At 50.6% G+C, this 19,391-nt stretch overlaps 1 protein-coding gene across 2 annotated transcripts in view; it reads right to left on the bottom strand.

Annotated features, from left to right (window-relative positions):
* Positions 1-19,391, bottom strand: part of NRBP2 (nuclear receptor binding protein 2) — a 64,336-nt gene that overhangs the window by 11,692 nt on the left and 33,253 nt on the right. For both annotated transcript variants that reach the window (XM_040433208.1, XM_040433210.1), the window contains exons 9-15: positions 17,994-18,083; positions 10,305-10,360; positions 8,242-8,334; positions 6,237-6,369; positions 5,459-5,561; positions 5,320-5,370; positions 4,959-5,094 (exon numbers count right to left, since the gene is read on the bottom strand). In XM_040433208.1, the coding sequence (XP_040289142.1) occupies positions 4,959-5,094; positions 5,320-5,370; positions 5,459-5,561; positions 6,237-6,369; positions 8,242-8,334; positions 10,305-10,360; positions 17,994-18,083 (662 nt within the window). The remainder of the gene's footprint in view (positions 1-4,958; positions 5,095-5,319; positions 5,371-5,458; positions 5,562-6,236; positions 6,370-8,241; positions 8,335-10,304; positions 10,361-17,993; positions 18,084-19,391) is intronic.

Below are 19,391 nucleotides of genomic sequence, written 5' to 3'. Positions count from 1 at the left end.
ACCTCTGCAGCAATGCTGGCAGCACTCATACAACCTCTGGATATGACGCTGAGCACTGACAGGCTGACCCCCCACCCCTGTAACCTCTGCAGCAATGCGGTCAGCACTCATACAGCCTCTGGATATGACGCTGAGCACTGACAGGCTGACCCCCCCCCCTGTAACCTCTGCAGCAATGCTGGCAGCACTCATACAACCTCTGGATATGGCTCTGAGCACTGACAGGCTGACCCCCCACCCCTGTAACCTCTGCAGCAATGCTGGCAGCACTCATACAACCTCTGGATATGACGCTGAGCACTGACAGGCTGACCCCCCACCACTGTAACCTCTGCAGCAATGCTGGCAGCACTCATACAACCTCTGGATATGATGTGGAGCTCGTGCACTCAGCTTCTCTGGTCGACCATAGTGAGGCCTCTTCTGAGTGGAACCTGTCTTGTTAAACCGCTGTATGGCCACCACGCTGCAGCTCAGTGTCAGGGTGTCGGCCATCTTCTTATAGCCTTGGTCATCTTTATGCAGAGCAACAATTCTTTTTTTCAGATCCTCAGAGTTCTTTGCCATGAGGAGCTGAACGTCCAGTGACCAGTGTGAGAGCGATAACACCAAATGTAACCAACCTGCCCCCCATTCACATCTGAGACCTTATAACACTAACGAGTCACGTGACACCGGGAGGGAAAATGACTAATTGGGCACAATTTGACAATTCTCACTTAGGGGTGCACTCACTTTTGTCGCCAGCGGTTTAGACATTAATGGCGGTGTGTTGAGTTATTGTGAGGGCACGCCCAATGTACACTGATATACAAGCTGCAGACTGACTACGTTACATTGTATCAGAGGGTCAGAGCTTCAGTGCAGTCCCGGGAAGAGATAGAAGAAGATATTTACTAAAATGTGAGGGGTGCACTGACTTCTCTGAGATACTGTAAGTCCTCCGGCCCTTTACTACCCAGGACATAAGTCTGCAGCCCCTTCACTACCCAGGACATAAGTCTGCAGCCCCTTTACTAGACAGGACATAAGTCTTCAGCCCCTTCACTACCCGGGACATAAGTCTTCAGCCCCTTCACTACCCAGGACATAAGTCTGCAGCCCCTTCACTACCCAGGACATAAGTCTGCAGCCCCTTCACTACCCGGGACATAAGTCTTCAGCCCCTTCACTACCCGGGACATAAGTCTGCAGCCCCTTCACTACCCGGGACATAAGTCTGCAGCCCCTTCACTACCCAGGACATAAGTCTGCAGCCCCTTCACTACCCAGGACATAAGTCTTCAGCCCCTTTACTAGACAGGACATAAGTCTTCAGCCCCTTCACTACCCAGGACATAAGTCTGCAGCCCCTTCACTACCCGGGACATAAGTCTTCAGCCCCTTCACTACCCGGGACATAAGTCTGCAGCCCCTTCACTACCCGGGACATAAGTCTGCAGCCCCTTCACTACCCGGGACATAAGTCTGCAGCCCCTTCACTACCCAGGACATAAGTCTTCAGCCCCTTCACTACCCGGGACATAAGTCTGCAGCCCCTTCACTACCCGGGACATAAGTCTGCAGCCCCTTCACTACCCAGGACATAAGTCTGCAGCCCCTTCACTACCCAGGACATAAGTCTTCAGCCCCTTTACTAGACAGGACATAAGTCTTCAGCCCCTTCACTACCCGGGACATAAGTCTGCAGCCCCTTCACTACCCAGGACATACAGTGGCGGAAATAATTATTTGACCCCTCACTGATTTTGTAAGTTTGTCCAATGACAAAGAAATGAAAAGTCTCAGAACAGTATCATTTCAATGGTAGGTTTATTGTAACAGTGGCAGATAGCACATCAAAAGGAAAATCGAAAAAATAACTTGAAATAAAAGATAGCAACTGATTTGCATTTCATTGAGTGAAATAAGTATTTGAACCCCTACCAACCATTAAGAGTTCTGGCTCCCACAGAGTGGTTAGACACTTCTACTCAATTAGTCACCCTCATTAAGGACACCTGTCTTAACTAGTCACCTGTATAAAAGACACCTGTCCACAGAATCAATCAATCAAGCAGACTCCAAACTCTCCAACATGGGAAAGACCAAAGAGCTGTCCAAGGATGTCAGAGACAAAATTGTAGACCTGCACAAGGCTGGAATGGGCTACAAAACCATTAGCAAGAAGCTGGGAGAGAAGGTGACAACTGTTGGTGCGATTGTTCGAAAATGGAAGGAGCACAAAATGACCATCAATCGACCTCGCTCTGGGGCTCCACGCAAGATCTCACCTCGTGGGGTGTCAATGGTTCTGAGAAAGGTGAAAAAGCATCCTAGAACTACACGGGAGGAGTTAGTTAATGACCTCAAATTAGCAGGGACCACAGTCACCAAGAAAACCATTGGAAACACATTACACCGCAATGGATTAAAATCCTGCAGGGCTCGCAAGGTCCCCCTGCTCAGGAAGGCACATGTGCAGGCCCGTCTGAAGTTTGCCAATGAACACCTGAATGATTCAGAGAGTGACTGGGAGAAGGTGCTGTGGTCTGATGAGACCAAAATAGAGCTCTTTGGCATTAACTCAACTCGCTGTGTTTGGAGGAAGAAAAATGCTGCCTATGACCCCCAAAACACCGTCCCCACCGTCAAGCATGGGGGTGGAAACATTTTGCTTTGGGGGTGTTTTTCTGCTAAGGGCACAGGACAACTTATTCGCATAAACGGGAAAATGGACGGAGCCATGTATCGTGAAATCCTGAGCGACAACCTCCTTCCCTCTGCCAGGAAACTGAAAATGGGTCGTGGATGGGTGTTCCAGCACGACAATGACCCAAAACATACAGCAAAGGCAACAAAGGAGTGGCTCAAGAAGAAGCACATTAAGGTCATGGAGTGGCCTAGTCAGTCTCCGGACCTTAATCCAATCGAAAACCTATGGAGGGAGCTCAAGCTCAGAGTTGCACAGAGACAGCCTCGAAACCTTAGGGATTTAGAGATGATCTGCAAAGAGGAGTGGACCAACATTCCTCCTAAAATGTGCGCAAACTTGGTCATCAATTACAAGAAACGTTTGACCTCTGTGCTTGCAAACAAGGGTTTTTCCACCAAGTATTAAGTCTTTTTTTGTTAGAGGGTTCAAATACTTATTTCACTCAATGAAATGCAAATCAGTTGCTATCTTTTATTTAAAGTTATTTTTTCGATTTTCCTTTTGATGTGCTATCTGCCACTGTTACAATAAACCTACCATTGAAATGATACTGTTCTGAGACTTTTCATTTCTTTGTCATTGGACAAACTTACAAAATCAGTGAGGGGTCAAATAATTATTTCCGCCACTGTAAGTCTTCAGCCCCTTCACTACCCAGGACATAAGTCTTCAGCCCCTTCACTACCCAGGACATAAGTCTGCAGCCCCTTCACTACTCAGGACATAAGTCTTCAGCCCCTCTGGCAGTGATTCCAGCCTCCAGTCTTCTTGATGCCACAAGGTTTACACCTGGATTTGTTGTTTTTCGGCCGTTCTTCTCTGCAGATCCTCTCCAGCTCTGTCAGGTTGGATGGAGGCCGTCGGTGGACAGCCATCTTCGGGTCTCTCTAGAGATGTTCCATGTTCTGGCCCCTCAAGGACATTCCTAGAGTTGTCCCTCAGCCGCTCCTGTGGTGTCCTGGCCGTGGGCTTAGGACCATTGTCTTGTTGGAAGGAGAACCTTCTGCCCAGTCTGAGGACCAGAGCTCTGGATCAGGTTCTCATTCAGAAGATCTCTGGACTTTGCTCCATTCAGCTTTCCCTCCACCATGATCGGTCTCCCTGTCCCCCAGCATAATACTGCCACCACCATGCTTCACTGTAGGGATGGTATTGGGCAGGTGATGAGCGGCGCCTGGTCTCCTCCAGACATGATGCTGCCCCCACCATGCTTCACTGTAGGGATGGTATTGGGCAGGAGATGAGCGGCGCCTAGTCTCCCCCAGACATGACACTGCCACCACCATGCTTCACTGTAGGGATGGTATTGGGCAGGTGATGAGCGGCGCCTGGTCTCCTCCAGACATGATGCTGCCACCACCATGCTTCACTGTAGAGATGGTATTGGGCAGGAGATGAGTGGCGCCTGGTGTCCTCCAGACATGATGCTGCCCCCACCATGCTTCACTGTAGGGATGGTATTGGGCAGGAGATGAGCGGCACCTGGTCTCCTCCAGACATGATGCTGGCCCCACCATGCTTCACTGTAGGGATGGTATTGGGCAGGAGATAAGCAGCGCCTGGTCTCCTCCAGACACAATGCTGCCACCACCATACTTCACTGTAGGGATGGTATTGGGCAGGTGATGAGCGGCGCCTGGTCTCCTCCAGACACAATGCTGCCACCACCATACTTCACTGTAGGGATGGTATTGGGCAGGAGATAAGCAGCGCCTGGTCTCCTCCAGACACAATGCTGCCACCACCATACTTCACTGTAGGGATGGTATTGGGCAGGTGATGAGCGGCGCCTGGTCTCCTCCAGACACAATGCTGCCACCACCATGCTTCACTGTAGGGATGGTATTGGGCAGGTGATGAGCGGCGCCTGGTCTCCTCCAGACACAATGCTGCCACCACCATGCTTTACTGTAGGGATGGTACTGGGCAGGGGCTGAAGACTTATGTCCTGAGTAAAGGGGATGAAGACTTATGTTCCGGGTAGTAAAGGGGCTGTAGACTTATGTCCATGTGAGGTTTTTCTCAGTAAATCAGTGAATATTTCTCACCTTCTTCTCGCTTTCTGATTCTGGGGACTGAGGGCAGAACGATGGGGGAACTGATAGCACAAGGAGCGAGAGGACAGAATGTGAGGACACTGAGGGGTGTGAGGACTTTCTCAATGCACTGTATATGATGGGGGAACTGATAGCACAAGGAGGGAGAGGGCAGAATGTGAGGACTTTCTCAATGCACTGTATGTCAGGCCATCTGGTGCACTCACCTTCCTGGTCTCCACCTCCACGGGCTCAGGTGTGGGGGTCTCTGAGGTCTGTAAGTCTTCCTGCGACTGTGAGAGAGCGCGCGGCAACACGTGAGGGCGAGAGACAGCAAAGTTCATGAGGGGGTAGATCCCATTCCTACAAAACCAGAAGGACATGTGAGGGGAGAGGAGAGGAGACACCCCACAAGAGACAGGCCGAGAGTGCATAAGAGACAAACCGATGGACAGACGCTCAGTGAGAGACATAAGAAGGGGGAGGAGAGACACCCCACAAGAGACAGGCTGAGAGGGGGCTGCAGGAGAGACAGACATAGTTAGGAGGAGGAGGAGGGACAGTAGAGAGACATCCTCGAGACCTCACTTCACATCTTCCAAGAACTTGTCCAGCTCCATAGCAGACACCTGAGAATACCTAGGAGACAGTAGGAGAGGCGTGAGGTTCCTGCCTCCCACCCCCCAGCAGGGGGCGCCGCTCTTCATCCCCTGCCGGCTGCACTCACCTCCACGGGATGGGTGTCTGGCCTTTCCGATGTATGGAGGCCATGATAGCCTGCGGGTCGATGAGCTTCGTCTTCTCCTCCAGGAGGTTGTCCTGCATCACGTCTGCAGGGAAGATCGAAACTCAGTAATGTCCTGCCCGGATACCCCGGAACCCTCTGCACACATCCAGAGCTGCAGCCACACTTCTACTGCTACATCATGTCCAGTACTCCAGTCACATCCAGAGCTGCAGCCACACTTCTACTGCTACATCATGTCCTATACTCCAGTCACATCCAGAGCTGCAGCCACAGTTCTACGGCTACATCATGTCCAGTACTCCAGTCACATCCAGAGCTGCAGACATAGTTCTACTGCTACATCATGTCCTATACTCCAGTCATACCCAGAGCTGCAGCCACAGTTCTACTGCTACATCATGTCCTATACTCCAGTCATACCCAGAGCTGCAGGCACAATTCTATTACATCATCCAGAGCTTTATTCACATCTCTCACATCCATAGCTGCAGTCACATATTTTTTTAATTCATTCACATCTAAAGCTACAGTCACAATTCTGCTGTTACATCACGTCCTATACTCCAGTCACATCCAGAGCTGCGTGCACAGTGTTGATATCAGCTGATCAGGTGTCCAGCGATGCACTGCTGATGCCGTTCTTCCACATCTCATCTCTTGCAATTCAGCACAGCGTGATCGTTATTGAAAGAGGCAGTGAGATGTGCAGCTCTAGATGTGACTGGAGTACAGGGTCTCTATCATACGTGACCCTCACATGGGACGCTGAGGAAGCAGTGGGCGGACAGCAGCTTCAGTGAGTGAACCTCAAACAGGACCCGATGGAAGAGCAGACTGTGCGCGGACGGGCGCTGCTCTGGAGACCCCGAAAGACACTGCGCGACGAACTCCTGCGGGAAACGCAGAATTACAGCAGCGGATCAAATATACAGCGGTGTGCCTCCGCTCTGCACATCCCCCATGTACTGGGGCCCCCCGTCCTGTACACCACCCCCTATATACTGGGGCCCCCCGTCCTGTACACCACCCCCTATATACTGGGGGCCCTCCGTCCTGTACACCACCCCCTATATACTGGGGCCCCCCGTCCTGTACACCACCCCCTATATACTGGGGGCCCTCCGTCCTGTACACCACCCCCTATATACTGGGGCCCCCCGTCCTGTACACCACCCCCTATATACTGGGGCCCCCCGTCCTGTACACCACTCCCTATATACTGGGGGCCCTCCGTCCTGTACACCACCCCCTATATACTGGGGGCCCTCCGTCCTCTACACCACCCCCATGTACGGGGGCCCTCCGTCCTCTACACCACCCCCTATATACTGGGGGCCCTCCGTCCTCTACACCACCCCCTATATACTGGGGGCCCTCCGTCCTGTACACCCCCCCATGTACTGACCCCTCCGTCCTGTATACCCCCCCCATGTACTGACCCCTCCGTCCTGTATACCCCCCCCCCCATGTACTGACCCCTCCGTCCTGTACACCCCCCCCCCATGTACTGACCCCTCCGTCCCGTACACCCCCCCCATGTACTGACCCCTCCGTCCCGTACACCCCCCCCATGTACTGACCCCTGCGTCCTGTACACCTCCCCCATGTACTGACCCCTGCGTCCTGTACACCCCCCCCCATGTACTGACCCCTCCGTCCTGTACACCCCCCCCCCATGTACTGACCCCTCCGTCCTGTATACCACCCCCCATGTACTGACCCCTCCGTCCTGTATACCACCCCATGTACTGACCCCTCCGTCCCATACACCCCCCCCATGTACTGACCCCTCCGTCCTGTACACCCCCCCCCCATGTACTGACCCCTCCGTCCTGTACACCCCCCCCCATGTACTGACCCCTCCGTCCTGTACACCCCCCCCCATGTACTGACCCCTCCGTCCCGTACACCCCCCCATGTACTGACCCCTCCGTCCCGTACACCCCCCCATGTACTGACCCCTCCGTCCTGTATATCCCCCCCCATGTACTGACCCCTCCGTCCTGTATATATCCCCCCCCCATGTACTGACCCCTCCGTCCTGTACACCCCCCCCCCATGTACTGACCCCTCCGTCCTGTATACCCCCCCCATGTACTGACCCCTCCGTCCTGTATACCCCCCCCCCCCCATGTACTGACCCCTCCGTCCTGTATACCCCCCCCCCCATGTACTGACCCCTCCGTCCCGTACACCCCCCCATGTACTGACCCCTCCGTCCTGTATACCCCCCCATGTACTGACCCCTCCGTCCTGTACACCCCCCCCCATGTACTGACCCCTCCGTCCTGTATACCCCCCCCCATGTACTGACCCCTCCGTCCTGTATACCCCCCCCCATGTACTGACCCCTCCGTCCTGTACACCGCCCCCATGTACTGACCCCTCCGTCCCGTACACCCCCCCCATGTACTGACCCCTCCGTCCTGTACACCCCCCCCATGTACTGACCCCTCCGTCCTGTATACCCCCCCCCCATGTACTGACCCCTCCGTCCTGTACACCCCCCCCCCCATGTACTGACCCCTCCGTCCTGTATACCCCCCCCCCCCCATGTACTGACCCCTCCGTCCTGTATACCCCCCCCCATGTACTGACCCCTCCGTCCTGTACACCCCCCCCATGTACTGACCCCTCCGTCCTGTATACCCCCCCCCATGTACTGACCCCTCCGTCCTGTACACCCCCCCCCCCCCCCATGTACTGACCCCTCCATCCTGTACACCGCCCCCATGTGCAGGTGCCCCCCCCCTTCTCTGCACCTTCATGTTTGTGTCCTCCAGGGAGCTTATGGCCTTGCTGATGTTCTCCTCGGAGACCTTCTCTCCGTTGGTCTGGATCTCCAGGACGGCCATCTGCAGAGAGAGGCAATCAATCTGATCAATCACAGACAGCAATGCTTTAGAAGGAATGCCACATATTCTAAGCCTGCAGGGGGCGTTGTGCACCCACCATCAGAATGATCTCCCATATGTATCCACATAATAAACAGGCTGTGCGACAGCGAGGCCTGCATACAGGGAACGAGCAAAACCGAAAAACCCACAAACCACAGGCATCACTGATGTAAGTGCCTGCGGGGGATGGGATACATGATACACACACAAGCTGCCCTGGTACTTCATGGGTTACTAGAGTTGCAGCGTCACGTGGTGTCTGAGGAGAACTGGGAATTATAAACCATCTACAGATTATAATATCTAGTGTCTACTAAGACGTCACACCAGGAGCATCAGTATGTTCTGCAGACAAGTTCTCTATACGGAACTAACGATCTGAGGACATCCGTGTATTATACAACAGATGAGTGTTCCTGCCAAGGGGAACGACGAGAGGCACATGCCAAAATCTCACCTCATACTAGAAGTGTCTGCTCCACCTCACCGACCTGGAGATCTCACCTCATACCTACACATTACTACAGGTGAGGACTAGAAGCATCTGCTCCACCTCACCGATCTCCTGGAGACCTCACCTCATACCTACACATTACTACAGGTGAGGACTAGAAGGTCTGCTCCACCTCACCGTCCTGGAGACCTCACCTCATACTATACACATCACTACAGGTGAGGGCTAGAAGGTCTGCTCCACCTCACCGTCCTGGAGACCTCACCTCATACCATACACATTACTACAGGTGAGGACTAGAAGGTCTGCTCCACCTCACCGTCCTCCTGGAGACCTCATCTCATACCATACACATTACTACAGGTGAGGACTAGAAGGTCTGCTCCACCTCACCGTCCTGGAGACCTCATCTCAAACCATACACATTACTACAGGTGAGGACTAGAAGGTCTGCCTCACCGTCCTCCTGGAGATCTCACCTCATACTATACACATTACTACAGGTGAGGACTAGGTCTGCTCCACCTCACCGTCCTGGAGGAGATCTCACCTCATACCATACACATTATTACAGGTGAGGACTAGATGTGTCTGCTCCACCTCACCGTCCTGGAGACCTCACCTCATACCATACACATTACTACAGGTGAGGACTAGAAGGTCTGCCTCACCGTCCTCCTGGAGAGCTCACCTCATACCATACACATTACTACAGGTGAGGACTAGATGTGTCTGCTCCACCTCACCGTCCTGGAGACCTCACCTCATACCATACGAATTACTACAGGTGAGGACTAGAAGGTCTGCTCCGCCTCACCGTCCTCCTGGAGATCTCACCTCATACTATACACATTACTACAGGTGAGAACTAGAAGTGTCTGCTCCCCCTCACCGATCTCCTGGAGACCTCACCTGATACCATACACATTACTACAGGTGATGACTAGATGTGTCTGCTCCACCTCATACCATACACATTACTACAGGTGATGACTAGATGTGTCTGCTCCACCTCACCGTCCTCCTGGAGACCTCACTTTATACTATACACAGGTGAGGGCTAGAAGGTCTGCTCCACCTCACCGTCCTCCTGGACATCTCACCTCATACTATACACATTACTACAGGTGAGAACTAGAAGTGTCTGCTCCACCTCAACGTCCTCCTGGAAATCTCACCTCAGACCATACACATTACTACAGGTGAGGACTAGAAGGTCTGCTCCACCTTGCCGTCCTCCTGGAGACCTCACCTCAGACCATACACATTACTACAGGTGAGGACTAGAAGCATCTGCTCCACCTCACCGTCCTCTTGGAGATCTCACCTCATTCTAGACATATTACTACAGGTGAGGACTAGAAGGTCTGCTCCACCTCACCGTCTTCCTGGAGATCTCACCTCATACCATACACATTACTACAGGTGAGGACCAGAAGGTCTGCTCCACCTCACCGTCCACTACATATCTTACCTCCAGTGCACACATGCCAAAGGAGAAGATGTCCATCGCAGTACTATCTTCAACAGCTGCAGAGAGGGACAGTGAATATAACAAACAGCGGTTATAATGGACATGTCTGTATTATAAAGGTTATTAATGCGACCTCCCTGTCCAACGATTTGCATAGACAAGGCTGTTTACTGATCTGAGGTTCTGTTCCCAAGTTATGATATGTTTCTGTTAGGAAAGATTAAAAGAATAAAATGTATTAATACTTTTTAATATGCAAATTGGGCCTTTGATGCAATGAGGGTGTCACCATTGCTCTAGTTGCACCCAAGCTCTGCTCCTTTCTGTGGTCGGCCCCTCCCTTGCTGCCTGCCACTGCTTGGCCCGTGGAGCGGCTGGACACAAAAAAGGGCGGAGCTTGCATGCAATAAGAGCAATGGTGACGCCTTCATTGCACCAAAGGCCTAACTTGCATATTAAGAAAAAGTATCAATACATTTCATTCTTTTACGCTCCTTCCCCTTCATCGGTTTAGTTTTTCTCCTTTGCACTGTTTCAAGGATGTCCTGGAGCTGGAAAGAGTACAAAGGAGAGCGACTAATCTGATAGGAGGGAGGAGGCTCTGAGTTATGGGGGAAGAATACAAGAATTAAATGTATTTAGAAGTGACGTCTAAGAGGGGAGCCGATTAATCTACACAAATACACTGTCTGGCCAAAAAAGGTCACACTAATATTTCGCTGGACCGCCTTTAGCTTCGATTACGGCACACGTTCGCCGTGACATTGTTTCCACAAGCTTCTGAATGTCACCACATTTCCTTCTGTCCAGCGATGCATTCATTTTTCCCTAAGATCTTGTATTGATGACGGGAGATTTGGAGCAAAGTCTTCTCCAGCCCAGATTCTCAATGGGGTTCAGGTCAGGACCCAAGCGAGGCACGGGGAGAAGCAGCGGTGGCCGTGCGGGAACCGGAAGCGGCGCGGTGAGCCAGGTAAGTAGAATCAGTGTAAGGGGCCTCGGATAACCCCTTTAAGGCTACATAGCTGTTTAGTCCCAGTCCCTTGAGTTCCCTTCGCATTATTTCACGATTAGACATATCCCTGATTTCTATGATTTGATTTCGCCAACCACATTCCTTCCTCGAACACGATGGGTCCCCACTGCCCTTCCACTTTGTGATAATGTGTTGGACCGCTCCTAACCCGACTGTAGTAGTGTCACCAATCTGCTCGATGCATCCAATGATTTCACCCTTCGGAAACAGACGAACATATTTCCCCGACCACTTGGTTGTTTAACAAATGAAAAGCTCCTCATTGTATCAGTTGGGGTCAATACCTTGTATCTCCCATGCAGTAATTATCCAATGGGGGCTCTTACCTATTTGATTCAGGTGGTGACCTTTTCTTGCCAGGCAGTTTATATACATGGGCCGTACACACAATATGGGGAAAAGCTGCTCCATGTAATAGGTTTTAATATAATTTATGTTTCTTACCTTAACATAAAGTCTGTTGAATCTTACTTATCCCTTGTGGGGGCACTATGGGGGTATATATACTGTGTGGGGGCACTATGGGGGGTATAGATACTGTGTGAGGGCACTATGGGGGTATAGATACTGTATGGGGGCACTATGGGGGTATAGATACTGTATGGGGGCACTATGGGGGTATAGATACTGTATGGGGGCACTATGGGGAATAGATACTGTATGGGGGCACTATGGGGTATAGATACTGTATGGGGGCACTATGGGGTATAGATACTGTATGGGGGCACTATGGGGGGTATAGATACTGTGTGAGGGCACTATGGGGGTATATATACTGTGTGGGGGCACTATGGGGGGTATAGATACTGTGTGAGGGCACTATGGGGGTATATATACTGTGTGGGGGCACTATGGGGGGTATAGATACTGTGTGAGGGCACTATGGGGGGTATAGATACTGTGTGAGGGCACTATGGGGGTATAATTACTGTGTGGGGGCACTAGGAGGGTATAAATACAGTGTGGGGGCACTATGGGGGTATAATTACTGTGTGGGGGCACTATGGGGGTATAGATACTGTATGGGGGCACTATGGGGGTATAGATACAGTGTGGGGGTATGATTACTGTGTGGGGGCACTATGGGGGTATAATAACTGTATGGGGGCACTATGGGGGTATAATTACTGTGTGGGGGCACTATGGGGGGTATAAATACAGTGTGGGGGCACTATGGGGGGTATAAATACAGTGTGGGGGCACTATGGGGGGTATAAATACAGTGTGGGGGCACTATGGGGGTATAATTACTGTATGGGGGCACTATGGGGGTATAATTACTGTATGGGGGCACTATGGGGTATAGATACTGTATGCGGGCACTATGGGGGTATAATTACTGTGTGGGGGCACTATGGGGTATAGATACTGTATGGGGGCACTATGGGGGTATAATAACTGTATGGGGGCACTATGGGTGTATAATTACTGTGTGGGGGCACTAGGAGGGTATAAATACAGTGTGGGGGCACTATGGGGGTATAGATACAGTGTGGGGGCACTATGGGGGTATAAATACAGTGTGAGGGCACTATGGGGGTATAAATACAGTGTGAGGGCACTATGGGGGTATAATTACTGTGTGGGGGCACTATGGGGGGTATAAATACAGTGTGGGGGCACTATGGGGGTATAATTACTGTGTGGGGGCACTATGGGGGTATAATTACTGTGTGAGGGCACTATGGGGGTATAATTACTGTATGAGGGCACTATGGGGGTATAATTACTGTGTGAGGGCACTATGGGGGTATAATTACTGTGTGAGGGCACTATGGGGGTATAATTACTGTATGAGGGCACTATGGGGGTATAATTACTGTGTGGGGGGGCACTATGGGGGTATAATAACTGTATGGGGGCACTATGTGGGTATAGATACTGTATGGGGGCACTATGGGGCATAATTACTGTATGGGGGCACTATGGGGGTATAATTACTGTATGGGGGCACTATGGGGGTATAATAACTGTATGGGGGCACTATGGGGGTACTATGGGGGTATAATAACTGTATGGGGGCACTATGGGGGTATAGATACTGTATGGGGGCACTATGGGGGTATAGATACTGTATGGGGGCACTATGGGGGTATAGATACTGTATGGGGGCACTATGGGGTATAGATACTGTATGGGGGCACTATGGGGGTATAGATACTGTATGGGGGCACTATGGGGGTATAATTACTGTGTGAGGGCACTATGGGGGTATAGATACTGTATGGGGGCACTATGGGGCTATAGATACTGTATGGGGGCACTATGGGGGTATAGATACTGTATGGGGGCACTATGGGGGTATAGATACTGTATGGCGGCACTATGGGGGTATAGATACTGTATGGGGGCACTATGGGGGTATAGATACTGTATGGCGGCACTATGGGGGTATAGATACTGTATGGGGGCACTATGGGGGTATAGATACTGTATGGGGGCACTATGGGGTATAGATACTGTATGGGGGCACTATGGGGGTATAATAACTGTATGGGGGCACTATGGGGGTATAGATACTGTATGGGGGCACTATGGGGGTATAGATACTGTATGGGGGCACTATGGGGGTATAATAACTGTATGGGGGCACTATGGGGGTATAGATACTGTATGGGGGCACTATGGGGGTATAATAAGTGTGTGGGGGCACTATGGGGGTATACTAACTGTATGGGGGCACTATGGGGGTATAGATACTGTATGGGGGCACTATGGGGGTATAGACACTGTATGGGGGCACTATGGGGGTATAGATACTGTGTGAGGGCACTATGGGGGTATAATAACTGTATGGGGGCACTATAGGGGTATAGATACTGTATGGGGGCACTATGGGGGTATAGATACTGTATGGGGGCACTATGGGGGTATAATAAGTGTGTGGGGGCACTATGGGGGTATAATTACTGTGTGGGGGCACTATGGGGGTATAGATACTGTATGGGGGCACTATGGGGGTATAGATACTGTATGGGGGCACTATGGGGGTATAGATACTGTGTGAGGGCACTATGGGGGTATAATAACTGTATGGGGGCACTATAGGGGTATAGATACTGTATGGGGGCACTATGGGGTATAGATACTGTATGAGGGCACTATGGGGGTATAGATACTGTATGGGGGCACTATGGGGGTATAGATACTGTATGGGGGCACTATGGGGGTATAGATACTGTATGGGGGCACTATGGGGGTATAGATACTGTATGGGGGCACTATGGGGGTATAGATACTGTATGGGGGCACTATGGGGGTATAGATACTGTATGGGGGCACTATGGGGTATAGATACTGTATGAGGGCACTATGGGGGTATAGATACTGTATGGGGGCACTATGGGGGTATAGATACTGTATGGGGGCACTATGGGGGTATAGATACTGTATGGGGGCACTATGGGGGTATAGATACTGTATGGGGGCACTATGGGGGTATAGATACTGTATGGGGGCACTATGGGGGTATAGATACTGTATGGGGGCACTATGGGGGTATAGATACTGTATGGGGGCACTATGGGGGTATAGATACTGTATGGGGGCACTATGGGGGTATAGATACTGTATGGGGGCACTATGGGGTATAGATACTGTATGGGGGCACTATGGGGTATAGATACTGTATGGCGGCACTATGGGGGTATAGATACTGTATGGGGGCACTATGGGGGTATAATTACTGTGTGAGGGCACTATGGGGTATAGATACTGTATGGGGGCACTATGGGGGTATAGATACTGTATGGGGGCACTATGGGGGTATAGATACTGTATGGGGGCACTATGGGGGTATAGATACTGTATGGGGGCACTATGGGGTATAGATACTGTATGAGGGCACTATGGGGGTATAGATACTGTATGGGGGCACTATGGGGGTATAGATACTGTATGGGGGCACTATGGGGGTATAGATACTGTATGGGGGCACTATGGGGGTATAGATACTGTATGGGGGCACTATGGGGTATAGATACTGTATGGGGGCACTATGGGGGTATAGATACTGTATGGCGGCACTATGGGGGTATAGATACTGTATGGGGGCACTATGGGGTATAGATACTGTATGGGGGCACTATGGGGTATAGATACTGTATGGCGGCACTATGGGGGTAAAGATACTGTATGGGGGCATAGATACTGTATGGGGGCACTATGGGGTATAGATACTGTATGGGGGCACTATGGGGTATAGATACTGTATGGGGGCACTATGGGGGTAAAGATACTGTATGGGGGCACTATGGGGTATAGATACTGTATGGGGGCACTATGGGGTATAGATACTGTATGGGGGCACTATGGGGGTATAGATACTGTATGGGGGCACTATGGGGGTAAAGATACTGTATGGGGGCACTATGGGGGTATAGATACTGTATGGGGGCACTATGGGGTATAGATACTGTATGGGGGCACTATGGGGTATAGATACTGTATGGGGGCACTATGGGGGTAAAGATACTGTATGGGGGCACTATGGGGTATAGATACTGTATGGGGGCACTATGGGGTATAGATACTGTATGGGGGCACTATGGGGGTATAGATACTGTATGGGGGCACTATGGGGGTAAAGATACTGTATGGGGGCACTATGGGGGTAAAGATACTGTATGGGGGCACTATGGGGGTATAGATACTGTATGGGGGCACTATGGGGGTATAGATACTGTATGGGGGCACTATGGGGTATAGATACTGTATGGGGGCACTATGGGGTATAGATACTGTATGGGGGCACTATGGGGTATAGATACTGTATGGGGGCACTATGGGGGTATAGATACTGTATGGCGGCACTATGGGGGTATAGATACTGTATGGGGGCACTATGGGGTATAGATACTGTATGGGGGCACTATGGGGGTATAGATACTGTATGGGGGCACTATGGGGGTATAGATACTGTATGGGGGCACTATGGGGGTATAGATACTGTATGGGGGCACTATGGGGGTATAGATACTGTATGGGGGCACTATGGGGGTATAGATACTGTATGGCGGCACTATGGGGGTATAGATACTGTATGGGGGCACTATGGGGGTATAGATACTGTATGGGGGCACTATGGGGGTATAGATACTGTATGGGGGCACTATGGGGGTATAGATACTGTATGGGGGCACTATGGGGTATAGATACTGTATGGCGGCACTATGGGGGTATAGATACTGTATGGGGGCACTATGGGGGTATAGATACTGTATGGGGGCACTATGGGGTATAGATACTGTATGGGGGCACTATGGGGTATAGATACTGTATGGGGCACTATGGGGGTATAGATACTGTATGGGGGCACTATGGGGGTATAGATACTGTATGGGGGCACTATGGGGTATAGATACTGTATGGGGGCACTATGGGGGTAAAGATACTGTATGGGGGCACTATGGGGTATAGATACTGTATGGGGGCACTATGGGGGTATAGATACTGTATGGCGGCACTATGGGGGTATAGATACTGTATGGGGGCACTATGGGGTATAGATACTGTATGGGGGCACTATGGGGGTATAGATACTGTATGGGGGCACTATGGGGGTATAGATACTGTATGGGGGCACTATGGGGGTATAGATACTGTATGGGGGCACTATGGGGGTATAGATACTGTATGGGGGCACTATGGGGGTATAGATACTGTATGGCGGCACTATGGGGGTATAGATACTGTATGGGGGCACTATGGGGGTATAGATACTGTATGGGGGCACTATGGGGGTATAGATACTGTATGGGGGCACTATGGGGGTATAGATACTGTATGGGGGCACTATGGGGTATAGATACTGTATGGCGGCACTATGGGGGTATAGATACTGTATGGGGGCACTATGGGGGTATAGATACTGTATGGGGGCACTATGGGGTATAGATACTGTATGGGGGCACTATGGGGTATAGATACTGTATGGGGCACTATGGGGGTATAGATACTGTATGGGGGCACTATGGGGGTATAGATACTGTATGGGGGCACTATGGGGTATAGATACTGTATGGGGCACTATGGGGGTATAGATACTGTATGGGGGCACTATGGGGGTATAGATACTGTATGGGGGCACTATGGGGTATAGATACTGTATGGGGGCACTATGGGGGTAAAGATACTGTATGGGGGCACTATGGGGGTATAATTGTGCTGGTATTATCCCTATTGTTGGGAGGTATGGTACGGGGCTTCTTCCAACACTGTAGATCTATGGTTACCAGTCTGTGACTGATCGCTAACGAGCCGTCATACGAACAGTCGTTAGCGATCATCCGTCAGTGTAATAGCGGCTGTGGAGACCTGCCACAGGCTAAACTCCGGTCTACAGCAAGAGCTGTCGCTGGGACTGGACGCTACGGGGTGAGAGGCAGCGTGAGCAAGAGCCTCCCAGAACCCGCCAGCCGGCCAGCATAGGAGGCCATGAAGAGTGCGAGTACCTAGAAGAACATACAAACAAACCAGCAATAATGTAAGTGTGCAGACGTCGGGGTCTCCCCTTAAACCGCCCCCGCAAAACCTAAAGGACTTGTGTGTTTTTTCAGCCGCACTAGGTAACCGGGGAACCTGGAACCATCAGACGGAGCTGCGGCCTGGGACAGGGAGGTGGCGGCTCTATACGGTACGTGTGCGTCTCTTACAGCCGTACTCTGGAGGAAAGAAGTGCTTGGTGCGCTGTTCCTCCCGCAAACGTTTCAATGGAGCGCGGACGTCATCAGGAACCGGCAGCTCTAGAACAGAGGAATTCGCAGAGTCACTGCGCAGAATACAACAGCCCGGGGGCCATCTACACCTTTGGAGTCCATTTTTTTAATGATTGCATTTAACTTATTTTTGGCTAAAAATCATATTTTCTATTGGCCTTTATTAAAAATATTGAGCTGTTCAGTCAAAAAGGGTTAACTGTGACTGGTCCTTTCACTTTGTGCCTCATCCAAAAACTACTAAGAGTCATAAACACTTACTTTATCAGTAAGATAAGAGCCCATAATGAGGGTTTATGATGGGAGAGCAGAGATAAGGAGTCCTTCTGCCCCTCAGATGACAAGTCTAGTGCAATAATAAAGAAGTGCCTCCAAAAGGTCTACATAGGCTTGAGGCTGGGTTCACACTTGAGCGTTTTACAGCGCGTTCAAACGCGCTGTAAAACGCTCAACACATGAAAACCAATGCTTCCCTATGGCCCTGGTTCTCACTTGAGCTTTTTACAGCGCGTTTGAACGCGCTGAAAAACGCCCTACGCTGAAACAAGTTCTTGAGCTTCTTCGGGGCGTTTTGACGCGCGTTTGTGGCCATAGGACACTGCGGTCAATCACACAAACGTGCGTCAAACGCGCGTTTACTATTGCAAAAAACGTGCATAAAAACGCGCTGAACCCAGCCTAAAGGGGGAAGGGCTCCTGCGGGGCCAATTTTTATAACTACATTTAAAAAAAATCATATTAAAAGGTTTAAAATCGCTCAGTTTGCATGCTGTCACTTTCCTATTCCTTTGAATCCAGTCATCTGACGGCTCATGTGTAGCTCTTATCTCTGACCTCATCAACACTTATTTAAACTGTATTCATAATTATATCCATATACAATATTCACTAGACGGTATTATCTCCTCTATAGACAGTACAGTCACTATACGGTATTATCTCCTCTATAGATGGAGTACAGTCACTATACGGTATTATCTCCTCTATAGACAGTACAGTCACTATACGGTATTATCTCCTCTATAGACGGTACAGACACTATACGGTATTATCTCCTCTATAGATGGAGTACAGTCACTATACGGTATTATCTCCTCTATAGACAGTACAGTCACTATACGGTATTATCTCCTCTATAGACGGTACAGACACTATACGGTATTATCTCCTCTATAGACAGTACAGTCACTATACAGTATTATCTCCTCTATAGGCAGAGTACAGTCACTATGCAGTATTATCTCCTCTATAGGCAGAGTACAGTCACTATGCAGTATTATCTCCTCTATAGACAGTACAGACACTATACGGTATTATCTCCTCTATAGACGGTAC

The sequence above is a fragment of the Bufo bufo genome, chromosome 5, assembly GCF_905171765.1.
Source record: "Bufo bufo chromosome 5, aBufBuf1.1, whole genome shotgun sequence".
Classification (NCBI taxonomy): Eukaryota; Metazoa; Chordata; class Amphibia; order Anura; family Bufonidae; genus Bufo; species Bufo bufo.
Note: the sequence above shows the minus strand (reverse complement) of the source record. Positions and strands in the feature narration are given on the sequence as shown.